The sequence below is a fragment of the Syngnathus typhle genome, unplaced genomic scaffold (genome assembly GCF_033458585.1).
Source record: "Syngnathus typhle isolate RoL2023-S1 ecotype Sweden unplaced genomic scaffold, RoL_Styp_1.0 HiC_scaffold_41, whole genome shotgun sequence".
Classification (NCBI taxonomy): domain Eukaryota; kingdom Metazoa; phylum Chordata; class Actinopteri; order Syngnathiformes; family Syngnathidae; genus Syngnathus; species Syngnathus typhle.
In genome coordinates, this window is record NW_026871947.1 from 212,433 (window position 1) to 238,695 (window position 26,263).

The 26,263-nt window shown below is 43.4% G+C and overlaps 1 protein-coding gene and 2 long non-coding RNA genes across 6 annotated transcripts; 1 reads left to right on the forward strand and 2 right to left on the reverse strand.

Moving 5' to 3' along the window:
* Positions 1–7,447: 7,447 nt before the first annotated feature.
* Positions 7,448–10,617, forward strand: LOC133147297 (uncharacterized). Of its 2 annotated transcripts, none has more exons than XR_009711625.1 (7): positions 7,448–7,532; positions 7,678–7,746; positions 8,001–8,964; positions 9,057–9,148; positions 9,671–9,781; positions 10,160–10,288; positions 10,426–10,617. It is a non-coding gene; the product is annotated as an uncharacterized LOC133147297 (long non-coding RNA). The 2 variants fall into 2 exon arrangements; XR_009711626.1 differs by having other exon boundaries at positions 7,477–7,532; positions 7,646–7,746.
* A 460-nt stretch (positions 10,618–11,077) lies between these two features.
* LOC133147307 (uncharacterized) lies at positions 11,078–14,660 on the reverse strand. 3 transcript variants are annotated; one of them, XR_009711631.1, is made up of 7 exons: positions 14,252–14,567; positions 14,083–14,169; positions 13,525–13,778; positions 12,720–12,841; positions 12,359–12,499; positions 12,090–12,201; positions 11,078–11,726 (listed from the first exon to the last, which is right to left on the reverse strand). XR_009711631.1 is itself a non-coding variant. In XM_061271303.1 (7 exons), the coding sequence occupies exons 1-7, from the start codon at positions 14,615–14,617 to the stop codon at positions 11,509–11,511; spliced, it is 1,050 nt and encodes a 349-aa protein (XP_061127287.1). In that variant the 5' UTR covers positions 14,618–14,660; the 3' UTR covers positions 11,078–11,508. The 3 variants fall into 3 exon arrangements, 2 of the variants coding, with proteins under 2 accessions (XP_061127287.1, XP_061127288.1); XM_061271303.1 differs by lacking the exon at positions 12,720–12,841 and adding an exon at positions 14,578–14,660 and having other exon boundaries at positions 14,252–14,449; XM_061271304.1 differs by having other exon boundaries at positions 12,720–12,849.
* Positions 14,661–14,778: 118 nt separating this feature from the next.
* On the reverse strand, positions 14,779–15,772 carry LOC133147292 (uncharacterized). Its single transcript, XR_009711623.1, has 3 exons — positions 15,695–15,772; positions 14,946–15,257; positions 14,779–14,846 (listed from the first exon to the last, which is right to left on the reverse strand). It is a non-coding gene; the product is annotated as an uncharacterized LOC133147292 (long non-coding RNA).
* Positions 15,773–26,263: the final 10,491 nt, after the last annotated feature.

Genomic DNA, 26,263 nt, shown 5'->3' on the forward strand with positions numbered 1-26,263 from the left:
ATAAGCATTTTTAATTTTATTGCTTGAATCGCATTTTCTCGGCGAGCTGAGCGCTTTTTCTGAATTGTGCCGCTCCCGTCACTCTGGTTAGGTTGGCATCGAAAAAAACGCTCTCGGGTGCTTTAGAGTGCCGAGTTTATCACTGCGCATGAAGAAATGACCACCTCCAACGTTTGGTTTATGTTTTATAAGCATTTTTAAATTTATTGCTTAAATCGCATTTTCTCGGCGAGCTGAGAGCTTTTTCTGAATTGTGCCGCTCCCGTCACTCTGGTTAGGTTGGCATCGAAAAAAACGCTCTCGGGTGCTTTAGAGTGCCGAGTTATTCACTGCGCATGAAGAAATGACCACCTCCAACGTTTGGTTTATGTTTTATAAGCATTTTTAGTTTTATTGCTTAAATCGCATTTTCTCGGCGAGCTGAGCACTTTTTCTGAATTGTGCCGCTCCCGTCACTCTGGTTAGGTTGGCATCGAAAAAAACGCTCTCGGGTGCTTTAGAGTGCCGAGTTTATCACTGCGCATGAAGAAATGACCACCTCCAACGTTTGGTTTATGTTTAATAAGCATTTTTAATTTTATTGCTTAAATCGCATTTTCTCGGCGAGCTGAGCACTTTTTCTGAATTGTGCCGCTCCCGTCACTCTGGTTAGGTTGGCATCGAAAAAAACGCTCTCGGGTGCTTTAGAGTTCCGACTTTATCACTGCGCATGAAGAAATGACCACCTCCAACGTTTGGTTTATGTTTTATAAGCATTTTTAATTTTATTGCTTAAATCGCATTTTCTCGGCGAGCTGAGCACTTTTTCTGAATTGTGCCGCTCCCGTCACTCTGGTTAGGTTGGCATCGAAAAAAACGCTCACGGGTGCTTTAGAGTGCCGAGTTTATTACTGCGCATTAAGAAATGACCACCTCCAACGTTTGGTTTATGTTTTATAAGCATTTTTAATTTTATTGCTTAAATCGCATTTTCTCGGCGAGCTGAGCACTTTTTCTGAATTGTGCCGCTCCCGTCACTCTGGTTAGGTTGGCATCGAAAAAAACGCTCTCGGGTGCTTTAGAGTTCCGAGTTTATCACTGCGCATGAAGAAATGACCACCTCCAACGTTTGGTTTATGTTTTATAAGCATTTTTAATTTTATTGCTTAAATCGCATTTTCTCGGCGAGCTGAGCGTTTTTTCTGAATTGTGCCGCTCCCGTCACTCTGGTTAGGTTGGCATCGAAAAAAACGCTCTCGGGTGCTTTAGAGTGCCGAGTTTATCACTGCGCATGAAGAAATGACCACCTCCAACGTTTGGTTTATGTTTTATAAGCATTTTTAATTTTATTGCTTAAATCGCATTTTCTCGGCGAGCTGAGCGCTTTTTCTGAATTGTGCCGCTCCGTCACTCTGGTTAGGTTGGCATCGAAAAAAACGCTCTCGGGTGCTTTAGAGTGCCGAGTTATTCACTGCGCATGAAGAAATGACCACCTCCAACGTTTGGTTTATGTTTAATAAGCATTTTTAATTTTATTGCTTAAATCGCATTTTCTCGGCGAGCTGAGCGCTTTTTCTGAATTGTGCCGCTCCCGTCACTCTGGTTAGGTTGGCATCGAAAAAAACGCTCTCGGGTGCTTTAGAGTGCCGAGTTATTCACTGCGCATGAAGAAATGACCACCTCCAACGTTTGGTTTATGTTTAATAAGCATTTTTAATTTTATTGCTTAAATCGCATTTTCTCGGCGAGCTGAGCACTTTTTCTGAATTGTGCCGCTCCCGTCACTCTGGTTAGGTTGGCATCGAAAAAAACGCTCTCGGGTGCTTTAGAGTGCCGAGTTTATTACTGCGCATTAAGAAATGACCACCTCCAACGTTTGGTTTATGTTTTATAAGCATTTTTAATTTTATTGCTTAAATCGCATTTTCTCGGCGAGCTGAGCGCTTTTTCTGAATTGTGCCGCTCCCGTCACTCTGGTTAGGTTGGCATCGAAAAAAACGCTCTCGGATGCTTTAGAGTGCCGAGTTATTCACTGCGCATGAAGAAATGACCACCTCCAACGTTTGGTTTATGTTTAATAAGCATTTTTAATTTTATTGCTTAAATCGCATTTTCTCGGCGAGCTGAGCACTTTTTCTGAATTGTGCCGCTCCCGTCACTCTGGTTAGGTTGGCATCGAAAAAAACGCTCTCGGGTGCTTTAGAGTGCCGAGTTTATTACTGCGCATTAAGAAATGACCACCTCCAACGTTTGGTTTATGTTTTATAAGCATTTTTAATTTTTTTGCTTAAATCGCATTTTCTCGGCGAGCTGAGCACTTTTTCTGAATTGTGCCGCTCCCGTCACTCTGGTTAGGTTGGCATCGAAAAAAACGCTCTCGGGTGCTTTAGAGTGCCGAGTTATTCACTGCGCACGAAGAAATGACCACCTCCAACGTTTGGTTTATGTTTTATAAGCATTTTTAATTTTATTGCGTAAATCGCATTTTCTCGGCGAGCTGAGCGCTTTTTCTGAATTGTGCCGCTCCCGTCACTCTGGTTAGGTTGGCATCGAAAAAAACGCTCTCGGGTGCTTTAGAGTGCCGAGTTTATTACTGCGCATGAAGAAATGACCACCTCCAACGTTTGGTTTATGTTTTATAAGCATTTTTAATTTTATTGCTTAAATCGCATTTTCTCGGCGAGCTGAGCGCTTTTTCTGAATTGTGCCGCTCCCGTCACTCTGGTTAGGTTGGCATCGAAAAAAACGCTCACGGGTGCTTTAGAGTGCCGAGTTTATTACTGCGCATTAAGAAATGACCACCTCCAACGTTTGGTTTATGTTTTATAAGCATTTTTAATTTTATTGCTTAAATCGCATTTTCTCGGCGAGCTGAGCACTTTTTCTGAATTGTGCCGCTCCCGTCACTCTGGTTAGGTTGGCATCGAAAAAAACGCTCTCGGGTGCTTTAGAGTGCCGAGTTTATCACTGCGCATGAAGAAATGACCACCTCCAACGTTTGGTTTATGTTTTATAAGCATTTTTAATTTTATTGCTTAAATCGCATTTTCTCGGCGAGCTGAGCGCTTTTTCTGAATTGTGCCGCTCCCGTCACTCTGGTTAGGTTGGCATCGAAAAAAACGCTCTCGGGTGCTTTAGAGTGCCGAGTTATTCACTGCGCATGAAGAAATGACCACCTCCAACGTTTGGTTTATGTTTAATAAGCATTTTTAATTTTATTGCTTAAATCGCATTTTCTCGGCGAGCTGAGCGCTTTTTCTGAATTGTGCCGCTCCCGTCACTCTGGTTAGGTTGGCATCGAAAAAAACGCTCTCGGGTGTTTTAGAGTGCCGAGTTATTCACTGCGCATGAAGAAATGACCACCTCCAACGTTTGGTTTATGTTTAATAAGCATTTTTAATTTTATTGCTTAAATCGCATTTTCTCGGCGAGCTGAGCACTTTTTCTGAATTGGGCCGCTCCCGTAACTCTGGTTAGGTTGGCATCGAAAAAAACGCTCTCGGGTGCTTTAGAGTGCCGAGTTATTCACTGCGCATGAAGAAATGACCACCTCCAACGTTTGGTTTATGTTTTATAAGCATTTTTAATTTTATTGCTTAAATCGCATTTTCTCGGCGAGCTGAGCACTTTTTCTGAATTGTGCCGCTCCCGTCACTCTGGTTAGGTTGGCATCGAAAAAAACGCTCTCGGGTGCTTTAGAGTGCCGAGTTTATCACTGCGCATGAAGAAATGACCACCTCCAACGTTTGGTTTATGTTTTATAAGCATTTTTAATTTTATTGCTTAAATCGCATTTTCTCGGCGAGCTGAGCACTTTTTCTGAATTGTGCCGCTCCCGTCACTCTGGTTAGGTTGGCATCGAAAAAAACGCTCTCGGGTGCTTTAGAGTGCCGAGTTATTCACTGCGCATGAAGAAATGACCACCTCCAACGTTTGGTTTATGTTTTATAAGCATTTTTAATTTTATTGCTTAAATCGCATTTTCTCGGCGAGCTGAGCACTTTTTCTGAATTGTGCCGCTCCCGTCACTCTGGTTAGGTTGGCATCGAAAAAAACGCTCTCGGGTGCTTTAGAGTGCCGAGTTTATCACTGCGCATGAAGAAATGACCACCTCCAACGTTTGGTTTATGTTTTATAAGCATTTTTAATTTTATTGCTTAAATCGCATTTTCTCGGCGAGCTGTGCGCTTTTTCTGAATTGTGCCGCTCCCGTCACTCTGGTTAGGTTGGCATCGAAAAAAACGCTCTCGGGTGCTTTAGAGTGCCGAGTTTATCACTGCGCATGAAGAAATGACCACCTCCAACGTTTGGTTTATGTTTTATAAGCATTTTTAATTTTATTGCTTAAATCGCATTTTCTCGGCGAGCTGAGCGCTTTTTCTGAATTGTGCCGCTCCCGTAACTCTGGTTAGGTTGGCATCGAAAAAAACGCTCTCGGGTGCTTTAGAGTGCCGAGTTTATCACTACGCATGAAGAAATGACCACTTCCAACGTTTGGTTTATGTTTTATAAGCATTTTTAATTTTATTGCTTAAATCGCATTTTCTCGGCGAGCTGAGCACTTTTTCTGAATTGTGCCGCTCCCGTCACTCTGGTTAGGTTGGCATCGAAAAAAACGCTCTCGGGTGCTTTAGAGTGCCGAGTTATTCACTGCGCATGAAGAAATGACCACCTCCAACGTTTGGTTTATGTTTTATAAGTATTTTTAATTTTATTGCTTAAATCGCATTTTCTCGGCGAGCTGAGCACTTTTTCTGAATTGTGCCGCTCCCGTCACTCTGGTTAGGTTGGCATCGAAAAAAACGCTCTCGGGTGCTTTAGAGTGCCGAGTTTATTACTGCGCATTAAGAAATGACCACCTCCAACGTTTGGTTTATGTTTTATAAGCATTTTTAATTTTATTGCTTAAATCGCATTTTCTCGGCGAGCTGAGCACTTTTTCTGAATTGTGCCGCTCCCGTCACTCTGGTTAGGTTGGCATCGAAAAAAACGCTATCGGGTGCTTTAGAGTGCCGAGTTATTCACTGCGCATGAAGAAATGACCACCTCCAACGTTTGGTTTATGTTTAATAAGCATTTTTAATTTTATTGCTTAAATCGCATTTTCTCGGCGAGCTGACTTTTTCTGAATTGTGCCGCTCCCGTCACTCTGGTTAGGTTGGCATCGAAAAAAACGCTCTCGGGTGCTTTAGAGTGCCGAGTTTATCACTGCGCATGAAGAAATGACCACCTCCAACGTTTGGTTTATGTTTTATAAGCATTTTTAAATTTATTGCTTAAATCGCATTTTCTCGGCGAGCTGAGCGCTTTTTCTGAATTGTGCCGCTCCCGTCACTCTGGTTAGGTTGGCATCGAAAAAAACGCTCTCGGGTGCTTTAGAGTGCCGAGTTATTCACTGCGCATGAAGAAATGACCACCTCCAACGTTTGGTTTATGTTTTATAAGCATTTTTAGTTTTATTGCTTAAATCGCATTTTCTCGGCGAGCTGAGCACTTTTTCTGAATTGTGCCGCTTCCCGTCACTCTGGTTAGGTTGACATCGAAAAAAACGCTCTCGGGTGCTTTAGAGTGCCGAGTTTATCACTGCGCATGAAGAAATGACCACCTCCAACGTTTGGTTTATGTTTAATAAGCATTTTTAATTTTATTGCTTAAATCGCATTTTCTCGGCGAGCTGAGCGCTTTTTCTGAATTGTGCCGCTCCCGTCACTCTGGTTAGGTTGGCATCGAAAAAAACGCTCTCGGGTGCTTTAGAGTGCCGAGTTATTCACTGCGCATGAAGAAATGACCACCTCCAACGTTTGGTTTATGTTTAATAAGCATTTTTAATTTTATTGCTTAAATCGCATTTTCTCGGCGAGCTGAGCACTTTTTCTGAATTGTGCCGCTCCCGTCACTCTGGTTAGGTTGGCATCGAAAAAAACGCTCTCGGGTGCTTTAGAGTGCCGAGTTTATTACTGCGCATTAAGAAATGACCACCTCCAACGTTTGGTTTATGTTTTATAAGCATTTTTAATTTTATTGCTTAAATCGCATTTTCTCGGCGAGCTGAGCACTTTTTCTGAATTGTGCCGCTCCCGTCACTCTGGTTAGGTTGGCATCGAAAAAAACGCTCTCGGGTGCTTTAGAGTGCCGAGTTTATTACTGCGCATTAAGAAATGACCACCTCCAACGTTTGGTTTATGTTTTATAAGCATTTTTAATTTTATTGCTTAAATCGCATTTTCTCGGCGAGCTGAGCACTTTTTCTGAATTGTGCCGCTCCCGTCACTCTGGTTAGGTTGGCATCGAAAAAAACGCTCTCGGGTGCTTTAGAGTGCCGAGTTATTCACTGCGCATGAAGAAATGACCACCTCCAACGTTTGGTTTATGTTTAATAAGCATTTTTAATTTTATTGCTTGAATCGCATTTTCGCGGCGAGCTGAGCACTTTTTCTGAATTGTGCCGCTCCCGTCACTCTGGTTAGGTTGGCATCGAAAAAAACGCTCTCGGGTGCTTTAGAGTGCCGAGTTTATCACTGCGCATGAAGAAATGACCACCTCCAACGTTTGGTTTATGTTTTATAAGCATTTTTAATTTTATTGCTTAAATCGCATTTTCTCGGCGAGCTGAGCGCTTTTTCTGAATTGTGCCGCTCCCGTCACTCTGGTTAGGTTGGCATCGAAAAAAACGCTCTCGGGTGCTTTAGAGTGCCGAGTTTATCACTGCGCATGAAGAAATGACCACCTCCAACGTTTGGTTTATGTTTTATAAGCATTTTTAATTTTATTGCTTAAATCGCATTTTCTCGGCGAGCTGAGCACTTTTTCTGAATTGTGCCGCTCCCGTCACTCTGGTTAGGTTGGCATCGAAAAAAACGCTCTCGGGTGCTTTAGAGTGCCGAGTTTATCACTGCGCATGAAGAAATGACCACCTCCAACGTTTGGTTTATGTTTTATAAGCATTTTTAAATTTATTGCTTAAATCGCATTTTCTCGGCGAGCTGAGCGCTTTTTCTGAATTGTGCCGCTCCCGTCACTCTGGTTAGGTTGGCATCGAAAAAAACGCTCTCGGGTGCTTTAGAGTGCCGAGTTATTCACTGCGCATGAATATGGAAGTTTATCTGTGCCATCGGATTTTGAATTCGAATTTGTAGCACTGAATTTTTTTACATCCAATTTTTAACACTGAATTTTTTTTGCGTCTAAATCAGACTTTGAATTTTAAAAGCCATCGAATTTCTAGCACTGAATTTTTTTTTCCTAAGACATTTTTTTCAATGTCTCAAAAAATTCAGTGTAAAAAAATTCAATGTCTTAAAAAATTCAGTGTAAAAAAATTCGACATCTCAGAAAATTCAATGTAAAAAAATTCAATGTCTCCAAAAATTCAGTGTAAAAATATTCAGCGCGGACATCCGGGGTAACCAAGGGAGAAGTAATCGATCCCTGTATCAAATCATCCAACGTTCAGCCAATCAAGTTAAGCTCCATTGGTCATGTGACGCTCCGGTGCAAAGGTGCGCCCCGGTCAGAGCTCAGGATGGCCCAAAACGCAGAATAATAACGCTTCGGTGAGTGTACTCTTTATTTAGCTTTTGTGTTCGTAAAAGTCAGTATTTTATTTACAGAATTACAGATTACAGATTTATTTATTAACAGAATTTGTTGAACAATATCTACACAGGGAACTTTTAATAAAGTGGCGTTCCTTAAAAGTTTGCTAGGTGCAAAGGTGCGCCCCGGTCAGAGCTCAGGATGGCCCAAAACACGAATAATAACGCTTCGGTGAGTGTACTCTTTATTTACCTTTTGTGTTCGTAAAAGTCAGTATTTTATTTACAGAATTACAGAATACATTTACAGATGAGCATTTTTCATATGAAAATAAATAATCTCAGCTCTGAACTCACTCCGATACTCATGAGATGTTAACTTACTTGAGACAATAAAAAGAGAACATAAAAATGTTAACAAATCCATGCTTAGTTTGAATTTTCCATAAAATGTGCTCACACAGTGATTTTGTTTTTCTCTCCTAGGAACTCCTGCTTAATCATCTTTTAGAAAGACTTCGCTCTCAATTGGAGCATATTCTGGGACGCATGCCTCTTGACCTGGACTTCTTAGAGTTCACTTGCACACAAGAACTTGTGTTATTAAATGCTGTATCCAGTCAAGTAACTGTTTGTCCAGCTATTCTAGACTCACTGACACAGCTACACAGTCTTATCAATCTGGAAAAAGACAAAAGGGAGCAACACATTGCAGTTGTGCAGTTTGAGCAAGGACCGGCTGGGCGACAAAGAATGGTCATATCCCCAGAGTACCTTAGCAAACTTTTGGAACTTAATCTGTCTGTTCCATGTATAGCTAAACTTTTGGGGATGTCCAGGCGCACAGTATACAGACGCATGGCTGAGTCTCAGTTAAGGGATTATACAGCACTATGACTGATGAAGAGTTAGATCAGTGTGTAAGAGAGATTAAGTCGAGGCAGCCTCACTCTGGATATCGGATGGTGAAGGCCCTTCTGCAAGCCAGAGGACTGAGGGTGCAGTATAACCGCGTCAGAGCCTCCATGCACCGTGTTGACACCACTGGTGTCATAAGCCGCATGGTCCACGTAGGATGTATCGCTCGACGGACCTACTCAGTTCCAGGACCCCAGTCTTTGATGCACATAGATACAAACCATAAATTAATTCGGTAAATTCTTATCAAGCAATGTTTTTGGCAAAATGCATACATTCAAAGTGTGTTTGCAAAGTATTTGGTAGTTATCAGTATGCTCCATAACACATTTTTTATACTGCTGCTTTCATGTTACTGTATATGTACCATCACAGCTAAGCTCCTTAAAAATGGTATACACCTGGTGTATTACGTTTAGAAACTGTGTTTAGAACACTGGCAGTATGTTATATGCAGCTGAATTTTTTTCTTAAATTCTCTTTCAGCTACAACATCGTTGTCTTTGGTGGTATTGACGGTTTTTCCCGTAAGGTAAGCACAGTTGTTTGGACTAAGAGTACACATTTCTGTAATCATTAAATGCTTGAGTGTCTCAAGGTTGTGTATTTGTATTTGTGCTACAGATAATGTATCTTGGTGCAGCCTCCAACAACCTTGCATCAACCACCCTGGCTTTCTTCCTAGAATCTGTTGAGAAGTTTGGTTTTCCTCTCAGGTGAATGTATATTTTAAACTGGGAGTTTTTACACTACAAGCAGTGGCGGAAAGTAAGGACATTTTTATATATGTATATATATAAAGAAACACTATTGTTTGAGTCAAGGGGGACTTTTAAGTACAAATTTGAGACGCTTGTACTACAGTAGTTGAGGATTTCCATGTGATACTGCTACTTTATACTTCCACTACATCTCAGAGGAAGTATTATACTCTCTACTCCACAACATTTATCTGACAGCTTTAGTTACTTTTTTTTAAAATAGATTGTTAATGAAACCAGTGGTTTCCATGTGAGATGTAATGATCTAATGTCATATATCAGTCAGCGGGAGCAAACTACTTTTACTGCAATGCTTTAACTACATCAATATATTTAATAATAATTGAATACTTATTCTACGTCTGCGTACAATACAGTGTCCGACACCGTACAAGAAGTATAATTTTATATCGATCATTAATAAGTAAATAAAATTACATTACACATACACATCCAAAATTGTGTTGTCTATTTTAGGGTTCGTGCTGATCAGGGAGTGGAAAATGTTGACGTTGCACGCAGCATGTTTACAGTCCGTGGCCCTGGGAAGAGCAGCTTTATATCCGGGAAGAGTGTTCACAACCAAAGGTTTGTTCAATGGAATATTGCTAATCAAAGCTGCCACCTCACTGATGCAATGTAGCAGTAGCACTATAATTTGCAAAAGTGTAATGACATGCAGTATAGTATGTAACAAGATCTATATAGTGGGTACGCATAAATGCAAAAAAAGAAGAAACTCAAAGACCTGGTTTTAATTTTTGTGGATTAAATATATATATAAAAAAATTCCCCCACCCCCCATTTAAATTTTCAAGGATTGAGCGGCTGTAGAGAGACCTGTGGGTAGCTGTAACATGCATCTACTATGATGTTCTCCACTACCTGGAAGAAGAGGGCTTCCACAGCATCGACAATGAAACACACCTCTTCTGCTGTCACTTCGTGTTTCTCCCACGCCTGCAGGATGACCTAGGTACTTTTCGTGATGGTTGGGACAATCATCCGCTGAGGACAGAAAGCAACATGACCCCCAACCAGCTGTGGGAGCTGGGTCGTACACATTACCCAATTCCAGGACTAGATAACACAGAGGTACATACAAATGTTATTTGAATGCAGCGTGGTCAACATACTTATGAAATTTAATTAGAAGCCAAGAGCACATTCTATAGCATTTGAAAGTGTGCCTACTTTTTTACTGCATACAACTCAAAATGCTCTATTTGTAGGGCATGGATATTCTTGACATTGAGTGGGAGAACAGCGGACTTCCATTTGATGACCAGTCGAGCATCATTGTTCCAGACACAGCATCACCCCTGACCGATGGACAAATGACAGCTTTAAGAGATGCAGTTAACCCGAGAGCTGCATCCCAGTCCTATGGCTGCGATACTTACATTGCTGCCGTTCAATTTTGTGAGCAGTTTGTCTGAACTGATCAGAATGATTTGAGTTAAGAGACAATAAAATTTTTTAACCTGAATTGTAATGTTATTCCTTTGTCAAGAGAACGAAAGTTCTGTTAATATTTAAGTAACACTTTAGTCCCCCTGTTTGTGTGTAACATAGCCCAGACAGACATTTCATTATTTAACTCAAAACCTGTTTGAGTCTGAAGTTTTAGTATACTAAATTGTCAAAGAAAAATTAAGGTTTGCCTGAAAGGTGACAAATCTGTTGTTTAATAACCTTTTCTCATTTGTATTGCCTTCTCTTTAGTTGTCCATCCCCCTTGCACCGTGTGTAAGGATAATGAACCAGGAAAAAAAAAACAATGCATTATTTTGAACATTGAGGTTTCTTCCCAAACCGGAGATGGAAATTGGGGGAAGAACATTTTCAGTGGTTATGAGGGCTTCACAGGAGTTCAGTCAGAAGTTTACCTTATGAATTGACCATTTATTGGCAAAGGTTACTGCAAAGTACCGTAACAGTGAGAAAATATTTAATACATTAACTTGCACAACGTTTTCTTTTAGAGTGCTGAGTTTTTTACAACAGGTCTTTTAACAGAACTAACAAGCATTTTAACATCCAACAGTTCTTTTAACAGAACTAACAAGCATTTTAACATCCAACAGTTCTTTTAACAGAACTAACAAGCATTTTAACATCCAACAGTTCTTTTAACAGAACTAACAAGCATTTTAACATCCAACAGTTCTTTTAACAGAACTAACAAGCATTTTAACATCCAACAGTTCTTTTAACAGAACTAACAAGCATTTTAACATCCAACAGTTCTTTTAACAGAACTAACAAGCATTTTAACATCCAATCTTGTCTTACAAGGCTACAGGCCAAATGTCTCACACAAGACCAAATCCTGTATGGCAACTGTAAATACAGGCCAGGATGTCACATTTAAAAGATGTGTAATCCTTGTAATGCCCTGGGATGCGCAGGGTCTCAAAGCAAGTGGAGGCTGTGGGGTATCTGCCCTCGACCACTTCTACAGAGAGACTTGGTGGTAGGATCTCCCATCCGGTCCAGAATTTTACCAGGTTGGTCAGTTCAGTTGGTGTTGCTATGGAGTAGATTAAAAAGGAATTAAAAACCTTTGAATTAGTCATGATAAATGGCCAACTATGGCTTACACTCAAAAGCTTAGCCAAACCCTTGAGAAGTTTACAGAAAAATATTCTTTTACAATGAGACTGGTTGGACTCGTCTCGTGAGTTGAAATCAGCAACATAATTAGTTGCTTTTTTAAAAAAATAATTGGTAGATTTTTTTAATAAATTCATGTAATGTTGCTGTTTCCAGCTCAATGGTGAATGTGTGAAGTGCATGCTGAATATTTAAATAGCTATACAGCTTTTACAATACTATAACCAAATAAGGTAACCAACTACTTAAATAGCACTTCAAAGTGTCTCAGTACCCCTACCATTAGCAATGAACTGTCGAAGATAGCCCGATATGCGGCATTTGGTGTCAACTGAACAATCGTCATCATCGTCACTATCCTCACAAGGCCATGTGAGTCGATGAAGAAGCACCTACATTGAAAAAAAGAAAAAAAAATAGCATGAAAAAGATTTTGGTAATTTTTCTAACTTAAAATCGCATATCATTTTTGATCAAATATCACTGGTTGGTAGCCATGATGTCTATGTATGTAGGAAAACAGAAATAACAAGATTGAAAACAGTTAACCTCAGGGCTGAAATTTCCTGCTCCCTCTTCAGGAAAAAGCAAAGCCACTGTGTCTGGTCTTTGGGTCAACAGTGTCCACATTGGGGTTTCTTTAAGACCTCGTCTCAGCTGCTTAATTTGCCTTGTGACACGTCCTATTACCTGTTAATATTAATAAGACAGAGAGGATAAAACACAAGATTCTTCATCTAAAAGCTTGAAGAGTAACATAGAAAAAGAATTTTACCATGACCATTTTTTTTTCCTTGAGCATAAATTAATCAGAAAATAGTGCAACAATTTAATTTTGTCAGACACAATGTTTAAAAACTTAGTAATGTGCATTCATAACCAAAACATCCCAATTGTGACTTTTACTCACAGCATGAATCAAAAGCTTTTCAAAAAGCCATCTCCTGTTTTGCTCAGTTAGCCAAGGGAGGTCCCAGGCATGGGCCAAGTCCTGGACCCGCTGTTTATCCTTATCTGACAGTATGGATTCCCCTTCAAGCCTCAAGACAGAGGGAAAAAGTGTAATGCCAGATACTACAGATGGGGGACAAATTACTATAAAAGGAAAAAACTGAAATACCCAACCCCTACATTGAGGTGGGATTCATCCATAGGGGTCACTGGGTGATTTGATGAAAATATAATGTGAATTATATACTACGGTCTTCAGTCACCATAACTGACCCACTTGAACACGGGACATTTTTGGCTGATGTGTTAGACAGCATTCTCCACCATCCTCATCATCAAAACACCAAATGAAGGAATATCGTTTGGAAGAATATTGTTCATTCCTCCAGTAGAGTTCAGAGACTTAGTAGAATGGATATAGAATGAAAAGTAGAATCATCCTTTGATTTGTCCTCTGTATGTGCACTCGCAAAAAGTAATGAATATGAATATTACATAGTGGATCCAAATAAGCACCACCATCTATTTTATCCATAGATAGATTACTGGCATTTTAGAAGCTCTAAAATAATTTATATAAAACTATATTTACAGTATTAGAAAACTAAGTATTAAAAATCTTGTTCACTCCCTCTTGATTTGATAATCTTAAATTATCCATATATTAATGTCACTCAATAGGGATAATGAATACACAATCAAAGGGTGCCCCATTGTAAATTAAATCTTAGTGAAAGAAAAAACATTTTTAAAATCAAACATACAAGTCCGATTGTTTCTCTGATATCCAGGTCTGGACAGTCTTCAAGTGTAACAGTTGCAGTTTCAGGACTTCCACCAAGTAGGACATGAATCACTGCAGGGCTGATTCCCAACAGGCATGGTCCGCCATGTAGAAAGGAGTGGCCTACCATTCTCCCCGCCACCATGAACATATCACTTTCAACAAGAAAGTGAGAGGCTGAGGGAACCAAATGGCCAGTCTCTCCTTCCAAAAGCCGCGTAACATTTGAGTTTGCTGTTGAAGACATAAAAAAAAAAAAAAACCACGAAATAAGTATTTCAATAAAAAGTAATAAGCTTCCGTCCACAATACAAAGACATGCAGGTTAATATAGCTCTCACAGTCCCTTAGTAGTCATGGACAGGAAATAGTAGTTGTCAATACAGGCATTACACATTTAATAGAATCCTCTGAACTTTCATGGTAAAGCAAACCAATACAAATACGATAAACTTCCTATAGAGACAATATGAAAAAAAAAACTTAAACAGCTTTAAATAAACATAGCATTTGGAAGGAAACCATACACATAACATACCAAAATTGATGGAAAACCCTGACTTCAATTTTTCCATGCATGTTGAGAAAAAGAAGCGAGTTACACCCTGTCCAATAGCAGTATCTCCTGTAACACATTAGGTTTGACAGAATAAAGACAGAGAAAATACTTAAATTTTTGGATCATTGTAACTTGTAATTGGAGCTACCTTCAAGTTTGCAATTCAGAGGCCGTCCCCATTCCACATGATTTCGCTTGTAGAAGGAGATTAGTGCCATGTCCTGTTCAGCAGGGCTTTTTCTGATGTCCATGCTGAGAAGTAAGGGGCTCTCAGTTTGATGAATACGCAGAAAACTGTCAGCACACTGAGATATGGCCTTGGTGGGGTCACTGATAGTTAACCAGTCTAATAAGAAAAAACGAACAAACGTGGTTTCATTATTCATGCTTGACTGTCAAGATAACAAAGACTTTAACATGTAGATTCACTTCCTTAACTTTCCTATGACACTGCAAACCCTGAGCACCACCTACCATCTGTAGCAGTTGCACAAGTTCCGGATGGTCCAGGCATTGCCGCTTGCTCTTCCTCAATTACAATGCTTTCATTGCACACCTCTTTTCCTGCCCTACCCACATAAAGTTATTTCTGTGTTAAACTGATAGTGTGAGAATTGCCAACAAGAGAAAAAAAGAATTAATAATAGAAGCAAATGGATACCTTTCCACACATAAAGAAGCGTGTACCTCAATAAAGTCAGTAGTAAACATTTCTGTGCAGACAGGACATTCGTGCATATCTGCTGTTGAGAAGTTGTAAGCAAGAACAGTGTTAATTTAAAAAAAGTTCTGTTTAATACTGTACAATATGCTTACAAAAGCTTAAAATGAAGACTTCTTACATTTCCTGTCTTCAGGCTCACTGCTTTCCACATCAGCCAGGTTATCATCACTGCCAACATACATGACACCACAAGACTTGATGTGTTCCGTCAGGAGTGGAACAGGAACTGCAACTCCACACGTCTGACATGTGGCTTTTGGCATGCTACTGAATGCTTCATCAGTCAGTGGTAGGGGATTTGTGCTGAGTTCCTCTTGAATTGGGGCTATGAATAGATTTTTAGCCCCACGACTTACAGACTTCAAGATCATGCCTGTATAGCCAGTGTCATCAGGAGCCACAAGAGAGAGTTTTTGGCTACCCCATCCACCTATAGAAAAGAGGAGAGGAAAATTAGGACTTTCAACAGTATATTAGATATAGATTATAGCTAGAAGTTAAGTCAAAGCAATTAGACCTCTTGTCTGACAACATATCAGGCTGAAAAAGTCACCAAAAACAAAACAAGTCCGGCTTTTTTTCTCTCTTTTTTTTTCTTTTACAAACTCAAATATTACAATCAAACAATTGGTTGCTGATCTGGAGTTAGACATGACCTAATAAAAGGTTAACTAAATGTCTTAAATTGAACAGGCTTAATAATAAATATACAGAGATGAGTTTGAGGAATTCTTAGTTTTATTTAGGAACCATCTGTTCAATTATAAAGTATCAGTATTGTGCATTTGTGCATCAGTGAAGTTAGCTGCTGCAAATGTACTTTTTTACAACTGCGCAACACTAATACACAAACCGGTGTTGGCCTACCTGCAGATTTGTATAGCAGCCACCCACCAGTCACAGCCCCCAATTTTGGGAATAAAGGTTTGAGGGCATCACACAACTGTAAGCAAAAAAATTAATACAAATGTAAGCCTCTCCAAAAAGAGATAATTCAAATCAGTAATAGCATTCATCACACTCCATGAAAAACTAGCAAATCCTTGTATATTGTATTCCTCACAATACACATCACAGCTAGCCTAAATAACTAATTTCTTGTTATTACCTCTTCATGTGTTGTGCTTTCATCTAAATGAGCAGTCCTACGGCCCAATCCTGCATGCATATGGACTATTTGCTCCTGTTCTATGGGGTTTTTTTCAAACTGCTTTGGCAACAAATAGAAAGCCACATCAAGTGGTTTAAGTTTCTTGGCAGGAACTACATTTGCTGCGGAAAAGCGCCTCTTCCCTCTGCCCTTGGTAAAGAGACCTGGAAAAGACCTATAGAAAATAAAAAAAAGTGTAAAAAATTAACTATCACATGATCTGTTAACTTTTTTTTAACTAAAATGACAGTGTTATTGAAAGAATTTGAACATCGTCTTACATGACAGATGAAAATAGAAAACCTTGGCACACTGTATTGCATACCCTCATCAGTTTCCAATAAAGTTGAAAAGGCAATCACTTAGACCTTCAAATAGGAGTGTAAGCCGTCGGTATTTGTATTTGTTGAGGGGGGAAAGTATTTTGTGTTAGAGTAAAATTCAAAATAGGCGCAAAAATCCATTGTTTTGCGTTGCACTTTTAATTTATGTAGTATTCTTTAATTATCCATTAGAATTACTATGAATATACAATATTTGTTGATGTTTTGCCACAAATCCAGCATTGAACATGTAACAAGGAACTCTTCTTAGTGTAGCCTGCTTTGAAAGTGATTTTTAAAACACATCGGTATTGCCGATTCAACAAAAATCGTGATGCAGTTTTTTTTCGCTAAGCCGAGCCTCTCTTTTGCTCTTTGGGGAGCAGCTGTCAATCCCCCCCAAAAACAAACATCTCTCCCAATAGTCTTTACCTGGTCATTTCCATCTGAAGTGATGGGCTCTCCGTCTGCCTCTGTTCTCTGCAGGATTGTATCAAGGAATATATATTAATCATCAATACATCTGCAATATATAGATTAAATAAGCCATGTGTACATGAACTAAAGTTTAGTAACACTAAACCTCGGAACTTGATTTATTACTCCACCACTGGCTGCGCCCTGTTGTCTTCCAGACGAACTTATTAAATCCAATAAGCGCCTGGCTGACAGGACAATCTCAGCATGACTATCCTGTCAGAATCAAAATCAGAAATCGATTTATTTGCCAAGTATATGATCACATACAAGGAATTTTTCACCGGCAGATGTTGTTACTCTAGAAGTATTTGAAGTAATAGTAGTAATAATGAGAAATAAAACACATAAAAGGAGTGGAAAAAAATGACTATTAATATATATATATATATATATATCACCATCGCCATATATATATATATATATATATATATATATGGTGATGGCGCCGCGAAAGGCAACGGAGATAGGAACGGTGATAGCTAAATGTTACTAGACTTTAATAAGCATTAGAGTAGTTTGGTGACAGCCACATTATCGGATGTCCATTTGTCCTTCTTTTTCAACTGTTTTGAGTATAAGTAAGCCATGCTAACATAAAGCCAGCTATTAGCTAACATAACGCTAGCTCATAGCTAGCAAACTTTTAAGGAACGCCACTTCATTAAAAGTTCCCTGTGTAGATATTGTTCAACAAATTCTGTTAATAAATAAATCTGTAATCTGTAATTCTGTAAATAAAATACTGACTTTTACGAACACAAAAGGTAAATAAAGAGTACACTCACCGAAGCGTTATTATTCGTGTTTTGGGCCATCCTGAGCTCTGACCGGGGCGCACCTTTGCACCTAGCAAACTTTTAAGGAACGCCACTTTATTAAAAGTTCCCTGTGTAGATATTGTTCAACAAATTCTGTTAATAAATTGGCATCGAAAAAAACGCTCTCGGGTGCTTTAGAGTGCCGAGTTATTCACTGCGCATGAAGAAATGACCACCTCCAACGTTTGGTTTATGTTTTATAAGCATTTTTAATTTTATTGCTTAAATCGCATTTTCTCGGCGAGCTGAGCACTTTTTCTGAATTGTGCCGCTCCCGTCACTCTGGTTAGGTTGGCATCGAAAAAAAACGCTCTCGGGTGCTTTAGAGTGCCGAGTTTATCACTGCGCATGAAGAAATGACCACCTCCAACGTTTGGTTTATGTTTTATAAGCATTTTTAAATTTATTGCTTAAATCGCATTTTCTCGGCGAGCTGAGCGCTTTTTCTGAATTGTGCCTGTGTAGTGGGTTGACATAATTCACCCGGAACCTAAGTTCACGTTGCCGAGTTCCGGTGGGATGGTTTACACGTGTGGGAGTTTCCGGTTTAGAGTAGTGTGTTAGGATCTCGAAGGGAAAAGAGTCGGCCCGTGGTTGAGAGAAGCAAGTTATAAATGTCATTAAAACAACTGCCGTTGGCACCGTCATTTATCGCTCCGCCTCCGACTCCAGTCCTTGCACACCACACTGGTGACCCCGACATCAGTCCCGCTGAGGATTCCGGGACTGAACAGAATACCGAGCGAGACGGCATGGCGCATTCCGCCGTCCTTAGGCTGCCTGAGTTTTGGGAGACTTCTGCAGCAACGTGGTTCGCACAGGCGGAGGCTCAGTTCGCCCTCCGGGGAATTACGGATGACGCCACATGCTACTACCACGTTGTCTCGGCACTCGGAAGCTCCACCGCGGCCAGAGCCGTAAGTTTCATCACTTCCCCTCCGGCCCAGGATAAATATGCAGGGCTCAAGGCTTATCTCCTCAGGATTTTTGAACTGTCGCGATCCGAACGAGCCCGGCGCCTGCTTGCTATTCAAGGCATGGGGGACAGCAAACCCTCTGAACACATGGAGATGATGTTAAACCTGCTGGGTGGGGAAGAGCCGAATTTTCTTTTCATTGAACTGTTTCTGCGACATATGCCGCCGCACGTCCAAACGGCCCTCGCAAATACGACTATTACGGAGCCGCGTGCTCTGGCGGAGGAAGCGGACCGTTTCTACTTGGCCACCCAGCGTTTCGCCCCTGGTGTGCTGGCCCCAACACGCAGCTACACGTCCCCAAGCGCTGGCGTTTCCCCTGGCAGAGGACACGCTGCAACTGACGGCCGCGCCAGCACAGGTTTGTGCTACTTCCATGCACGTTTTGGCGCCAAGGCTAAAAGGTGCCGCTCCCCTTGCAACTTCAACACGACGGGAAACGCCAAAGCCTGCGCTCAGTAGTGGCCGTGACCGCAGGCAAAAAGAACCGGCTGCTGTTCATTGAGGACTCCCTCTCTGGTCGCAGATTCCTCTGTGACACCGGTGCCCAGAGGAGCGTCCTGCCGGCTACGGTGGACGACGCCGCTGGAGGGTTGCACGGCCCGCCCTTAACATCCGCCAACGACACCCCCATCAGGACGTACGGCACAAAGACTGTGGACGTATGTTTCGGGGGTCAGCGTTTCACATGGGACTTTGTCACCGCCGACATCTCCTTCCCCCTGCTCGGCGCAGATTTTTTGTGCGCCCACGGACTGCTCGTGGATGTTAAGAATGGCCGCCTGGTGGACGCGTTAACCTTCTCCTCTTTCGCATGTGTCCGCGATGAGGGGAATTATGTGAGTCTCTCTAGTTCACTCTCCGAGGGCGACGTGTACAAGAAACTCCTCGGGGAGTTCCCCAGCCTTACACAGCCCACTTTTGCCGCCACCACAGCTAAACATGGGGTCGAGCACCACATCGAGACCAAAGGCCCCCCCATCTACGCTAGGGCCCGACGGCTCAACCCGGAGAGACTGACGATTGCTCGGGCCGAGTTCGCCAACATGGAACGCCTTGGCATTATTCGCCGCTCTGACAGCCCGTGGGCCTCCCCACTCCACATGGTGCCTAAGCCAGACGGTGGTTGGCGCCCGTGTGGCGACTACCGCCGCCTCAATGATGCCACCACGCCCGACCGCTACCCGGTCCCCCATGTTCAGGACTTTTCGGTACATCTAGCAGGGAAGCACCTGTTCTCCAAGGTGGACCTGGTGCGGGGTTATCACCAAGTCCCAGTGCACCCTGCTGACATCCCTAAAACGGCAGTGGTGACTCCTTTCGGGCTTTTCGAGTTTCTTAGGATGCCCTTCGGCCTGAAAAATGCGGCCCAGTCCTTCCAGCGGTTGATGGACTCTGCGCTTAGGGACATGCCTTTCATCTTCGTCTACTTGGACGATGTCCTCGTCGCCAGCTCCTCGGAGGAGGAGCATGCGGCACACCTGCGGGCCCTTTTCACAAGGCTCGACCAGCATGGCCTGATAATTAACCCGGCGAAGTGCGTCTTCGGAGTGCCGTCGATCCAGTTTCTTGGGCATCTCATCGGCAGTAATGGGGCCACCCCCCTCCCGACAAAGGTGGAGGCGGTCTCCGCTTTTCCCCGCCCACGTTCGGCCCGGGGGCTCCGGGAGTTCCTTGGGATGGTTACATTCTACCACCGATTCATACGCCGGGCGGCCCACATTATGCACCCACTGTATGAGGCCCTTAAGGGTAAAACCCCCAACCAGGACATCGACTGGACCCCCGAGGGGATCAAGGCTTTCGAGGATACTAAGGCTGCGCTGTGCCAGGCCACCATGTTGGTCCACCCGTCGCCTGGAGCCCCGGTCGCCCTCACGACCGACGCATCTGACTACGCAGTTGGTGCTGTATTTGAGCAGTGGGTTGGTGGCGCCTGGCAACCGCTCGCCTTTTTCAGCCGCCAGCTGGTCCCTAGAGAGCGCAAATACAGCACATTCGACAGGGAGCTACTCGGCGTCTGGTTGGCGATCCGCCATTTCCGCTCCATCCTGGAAGGCCGTGAGTTTACGGTTTTCGTCGACCACAAACCCCTCACGTTCTCTATGTCCAAGGTGGCTGAGCCGTGGTCCGCCCGCCAGCAGCGTCAGCTGTCTTTTATCTCCGAGTACACCACAGATATCAGACACATCGCCGGCAAGTCCAACGTGGTCGCCGATTGCCTCTCTAGAGCGGTCATCCACACGGTTCAGCTGGGGCTCGACTACTCAGGTATGAGTGCTGACCAAGCCTCAGATCCTGGGATCCAGTCGCTCAGGGACTCGGACACTGGGCTGCGCCTGGAGGAGGTCGCGGTTGGCGACTCAGGTGTCAGGCTGTGGTGCGACCTCTCCACCGGCCAACCTAGACCACTTGTCCCTGCCGGCTGGCAGCGGGCTGTCTTTGAGGCGATACACGGCCTGTCCCATCCTGGCAGAAAAGCGTCCGTGAGGCTGGTGGCTCAGAAGTTCGTCTGGAAAGGGCTGAAGAGGGACGTGCGGGCCTGGGTCGACTCGTGTGTGGCTTGTCAGCGTGCGAAGGTGCACCGCCATACCAAGGCCCCGTTGGAGCCGTTCACTGTCCCCGAGAGGAGGTTCGACCACGTCAACATCGACCTTGTGGGCCCGCTCCCCCCTTCCCATGGTTTCACCTACCTCCTCACCATGGTGGACAGGACGACCCGTTGGCCTGAGGCCGTCCCCCTCTCCTCAACCTCGGCTGCTGACGTGGCCCGGGCGTTTATTGGCACATGGGTCGCGCGCTTTGGAACACCTTCAGACCTCTCCTCGGACCGGGGTGCACAGTTTACTTCCGAGATCTGGAATGTAGTTGCTGGAAGCTTGGGCGTCAAGCTGCACCGCACCACCGCTTATCACCCCCAGGCTAACGGGCTGTGCGAGCGGTTCCACCGCTCCATGAAGGCTGCTCTACGCGCCAGTCTGGTGGATGGCAACTGGGTGGACAGACTTCCCTGGGTCATGCTGGGCCTCAGGACGGCCCCTAAGGAGGACTTGCAGTCCTCGTCTGCTGAGCTTGTCTACGGCCAGGTACTACGTGTTCCTGGGGACTTCATTCCGGACGCCACAACGCCTTGGTCGGCGGCCGGGCAGCGGTCCTCCCTGCTGGAAGTTGCCGGGACGTTCGCACCTGTCCCCACGTCACGGCACTGCACCCCTGTTTCCCGGGTGCCCGCCAACCTACGCTCGGCGGGTTTTGTGTTCATCCGCCACGACGCCCACCGCGGGCCGTTGCGTCCGCCTTACGACGGGCCTTTTAGGGTCTTGCAGCACGGGAGTAAGAGCATGGTCGTGGACATCGGCGGTAGGCCTGAGACTATCTCGGTTGATAGGATTAAGCCTGCCCACGTGGATGTTTCCCGGACATTGGAATTGGCGCAGGCCCCACGCCGCGGACGCCCCCCAGCGCCTCGCCCCTCCGACCTGACCGTGCCCCCGCCTGCCCGACCGCCAACGCGACCGTCCAGCCCAGCGGTCTTTCCGGCGGCGCCCCCTACCCTTGACCCCCTGCCAGCCCCTGCCACCTACACCCGTTGTGGTCGGTCTGTCGTTCCTTTCCGGCGCGGGGATTTTGACTATGGGTGAATTCTGGGGGGGCATGTGTAGTGGGTTGACATAATTCACCCGGAACCTAAGTTCACGTTGCCGAGTTCCGGTGGGATGGTTTACACGTGTGGGAGTTTCCGGTTTAGAGTAGTGTGTTAGGATCTCGAAGGGAAAAGAGTCGGCCCGTGGTTGAGAGAAGCAAGTTATAAATGTCATTAAAACAACTGCCGTTGGCACCGTCATTTATCGCTCCGCCTCCGACTCCAGTCCTTGCACACCACACCGCTCCCGTCACTCTGGTTAGGTTGGCATCGAAAAAAAAACGCTCTCGGGTGCTTTAGAGTGCCGAGTTTATCACTGCGCATGAAGAAATGACCACCTCCAACGTTTGGTTTATGTTTTATAAGCATTTTTAATTTTATTGCTTAAATCGCATTTTCTCGGCGAGCTGAGCGCTTTTTCTGAATTGTGCCGCTCCCGTCACTCTGGTTAGGTTGGCATCGAAAAAAACGCTCTCGGGTGCTTTAGATTGCCGAGTTTATCACTGCGCATGAAGAAATGACCACCTCCAACGTTTGGTTTATGTTTTATAAGCATTTTTAATTTTATTGCTTAAATCGCATTTTCTCGGCGAGCTGAGCGCTTTTTCTGAATTGTGCCGCTCCCGTCACTCTGGTTAGGTTGGCATCGAAAAAAACGCTCTCGGGTGCTTTAGAGTGCCGAGTTTATCACTGCGCATGAAGAAATGACCACCTCCAACGTTTGGTTTATGTTTTATAAGCATTTTTAATTTTATTGCTTAAATCGCATTTTCTCGGCGAGCTGAGCGCTTTTTCTGAATTGTGCCGCTCCCGTCACTCTGGTTAGGTTGGCATCGAAAAAAACGCTCTCGGGTGCTTTAGATTGCCGAGTTTATCACTGCGCATGAAGAAATGACCACCTCCAACGTTTGGTTTATGTTTTATAAGCATTTTTAATTTTATTGCTTAAATCGCATTTTCTCGGCGAGCTGAGCGCTTTTTCTGAATTGTGCCGCTCCCGTCACTCTGGTTAGGTTGGCATCGAAAAAAACGCTCTCGGGTGCTTTAGAGTGCCGAGTTTATCACTGCGCATGAAGAAATGACCACCTCCAACGTTTGGTTTATGTTTTATAAGCATTTTTAATTTTATTGCTTAAATCGCATTTTCTCGGCGAGCTGAGCACTTTTTCTGAATTGTCTCGCTCCCGTCACTCTGGTTAGGTTGGCATCGAAAAAAACACTCTCGGGTGCTTTAGAGTGCCGAGTTATTCACTGCGCATGAAGAAATGACCACCTCCAACGTTTGGTTTATGTTTTATAAGCATTTTTAATTTTATTGCTTAAATCGCATTTTCTCGGCGAGCTGAGCACTTTTTCTGAATTGTGCCGCTCCCGTCACTCTGGTTAGGTTGGCATCGAAAAAAAACGCTCTCGGGTGCTTTAGAGTGCCGAGTTTATCACTGCGCATGAAGAAATGACCACCTCCAACGTTTGGTTTATGTTTTATAAGCATTTTTAATTTTATTGCTTAAATCGCATTTTCTCGGCGAGCTGAGCGCTTTTTCTGAATTGTGCCGCTCCCGTCACTCTGGTTAGGTTGGCATCGAAAAAAACGCTCTCGGGTGCTTTAGAGTGCCGAGTTTATCACTGCGCATGAAGAAATGACCACCTCCAACGTTTGGTTTATGTTTTATAAGCATTTTCAATTTTATTGCTTAAATCGCATTTTCTCGGCGAAATGAGCGCTTTTTCTGAATTGTGCCGCTCCCGTCACTCTGGTTAGGTTGGCATCGAAAAAAACGCTCTCGGGTGCTTTAGAGTGCCGAGTTATTCACTGCGCATGAAGAAATGACCACCTCCAACGTTTGGTTTATGTTTTATAAGCATTTTTAATTTTATTGCTTAAATCGCATTTTCTCGGCGAGCTGAGCACTTTTTCTGAATTGTGCCGCTCCCGTCACTCTGGTTAGGTTGGCATCGAAAAAAACGCTCTCGGGTGCTTTAGAGTGCCGAGTTTATCACTGCGCATGAAGAAATGACCACCTCCAACGTTTGGTTTATGTTTTATAAGCATTTTTAATTTTATTGCTTAAATCGCATTTTCTCGGCGAGCTGAGCGCTTTTTCTGAATTGTGCCGCTCCCGTCACTCTGGTTAGGTTGGCATCGAAAAAAAACGCTCTCGGGTGCTTTAGAGTGCCGAGTTTATCACTGCGCATGAAGAAATGACCACCTCCAACGTTTGGTTTATGTTTTATAAGCATTTTTAATTTTATTGATTAAATCGCATTTTCTCGGCGAGCTGAGCGCTTTTTCTGAATTGTGCCGCTCCCGTCACTCTGGTTAGGTTGGCATCGAAAAAAACGCTCTCGGGTGTTTTAGAGTGCCGAGTTTATTACTGCGCATTAAGAAATGACCACCTCCAACGTTTGGTTTATGTTTTATAAGCATTTTTGATTTTATTGCTTAAATCGCATTTTCTCGGCGAGCTGAGCGCTTTTTCTGAATTGTGCCGCTCCCGTCACTCTGGTTAGGTTGGCATCGAAAAAAACGCTCTCGGGTGCTTTAGAGTGCCGAGTTTATCACTGCGCATGAAGAAATGACCACCTCCAACGTTTGGTTTATGTTTTATAAGCGTTTTTAATTTTATTGCTTAAATCGCATTTTCTCGGCGAGCTGAGCGCTTTTTCTGAATTGTGCCGCTCCCGTCACTCTGGTTAGGTTGGCATCGAAAAAAACGCTCTCCGGTGCTTTAGAGTGCCGAGTTTATCACTGCGCATGAAGAAATGACCACCTCCAACGTTTGGTTTATGTTTTATAAGCATTTTTAATTTTATTGCTTAAATCGCATTTTCTCGGCGAGCTGAGCGCTTTTTCTGAATTGTGCCGCTCCCGTCACTCTGGTTAGGTTGGCATCGAAAAAAACGCTCTCGGGTGCTTTAGAGTGCCGAGTTTATTACTGCGCATTAAGAAATGACCACCTCCAACGTTTGGTTTATGTTTTATAAGCATTTTTAATTTTAATGCTTAAATCGCATTTTCTCGGCGAGCTGAGCACTTTTTCTGAATTGTGCCTCTCCCGTCATTCTGGTTAGGTTGGCATCGAAAAAAACGCTCTCGGGTGCTTTAGAGTGCCGAGTTTATCACTGCGCATTAAGAAATGACCACCTCCAACGTTTGGTTTATGATTTATAAGCATTTTTAATTTTATTGCTTAAATCGCATTTTCTCGGCGAGCTGAGCACTTTTTCTGAATTGTGCCGCTCCCGTCACTCTGGTTAGGTTGGCATCGAAAAAAACACTCTCGGGTGCTTTAGAGTGCCGAGTTATTCACTGCGCATGAAGAAATGACCACCTCCAACGTTTGGTTTATGTTTTATAAGCATTTTTAATTTTATTGCTTAAATCGCATTTTCTCGGCGAGCTGAGCACTTTTTCTGAATTGTGCCGCTCCCGTCACTCTGGTTAGGTTGGCATCGAAAAAAACGCTCTCGGGTGCTTTAGAGTGCCGAGTTTATCACTGCGCATGAAGAAATGACCACCTCCAACGTTTGGTTTATGTTTTATAAGCATTTTTAATTTTATTGCTTAAATCGCATTTTCTCGACGAGCTGAGCGCTTTTTCTGAATTGTGCCGCTCCCGTCACTCTGGTTAGGTTGGCATCGAAAAAAACGCTCTCGGGTGCTTTAGAGTGCCGAGTTTATCACTGCGCATGAAGAAATGACCACATCCAACGTTTGGTTTATGTTTTATAAGCATTTTTAATTTTATTGATTAAATCGCATTTTCTCGGCGAGCTGAGCGCTTTTTCTGAATTGTGCCGCTCCCGTCACTCTGGTTAGGTTGGCATCGAAAAAAACGCTCTCGGGTGCTTTAGAGTGCCGAGTTATTCACTGCGCATGAAGAAATGACCACTTCCAACGTTTGGTTTATGTTTAATAAGCATTTTTAATTTTATTGCTTAAATCGCATTTTCTCGGCGAGCTGAGCACTTTTTCTGAATTGTGCCGCTCCCGTCACTCTGGTTAGGTTGGCATCGAAAAAAACGCTCTCGGGTGCTTTAGAGT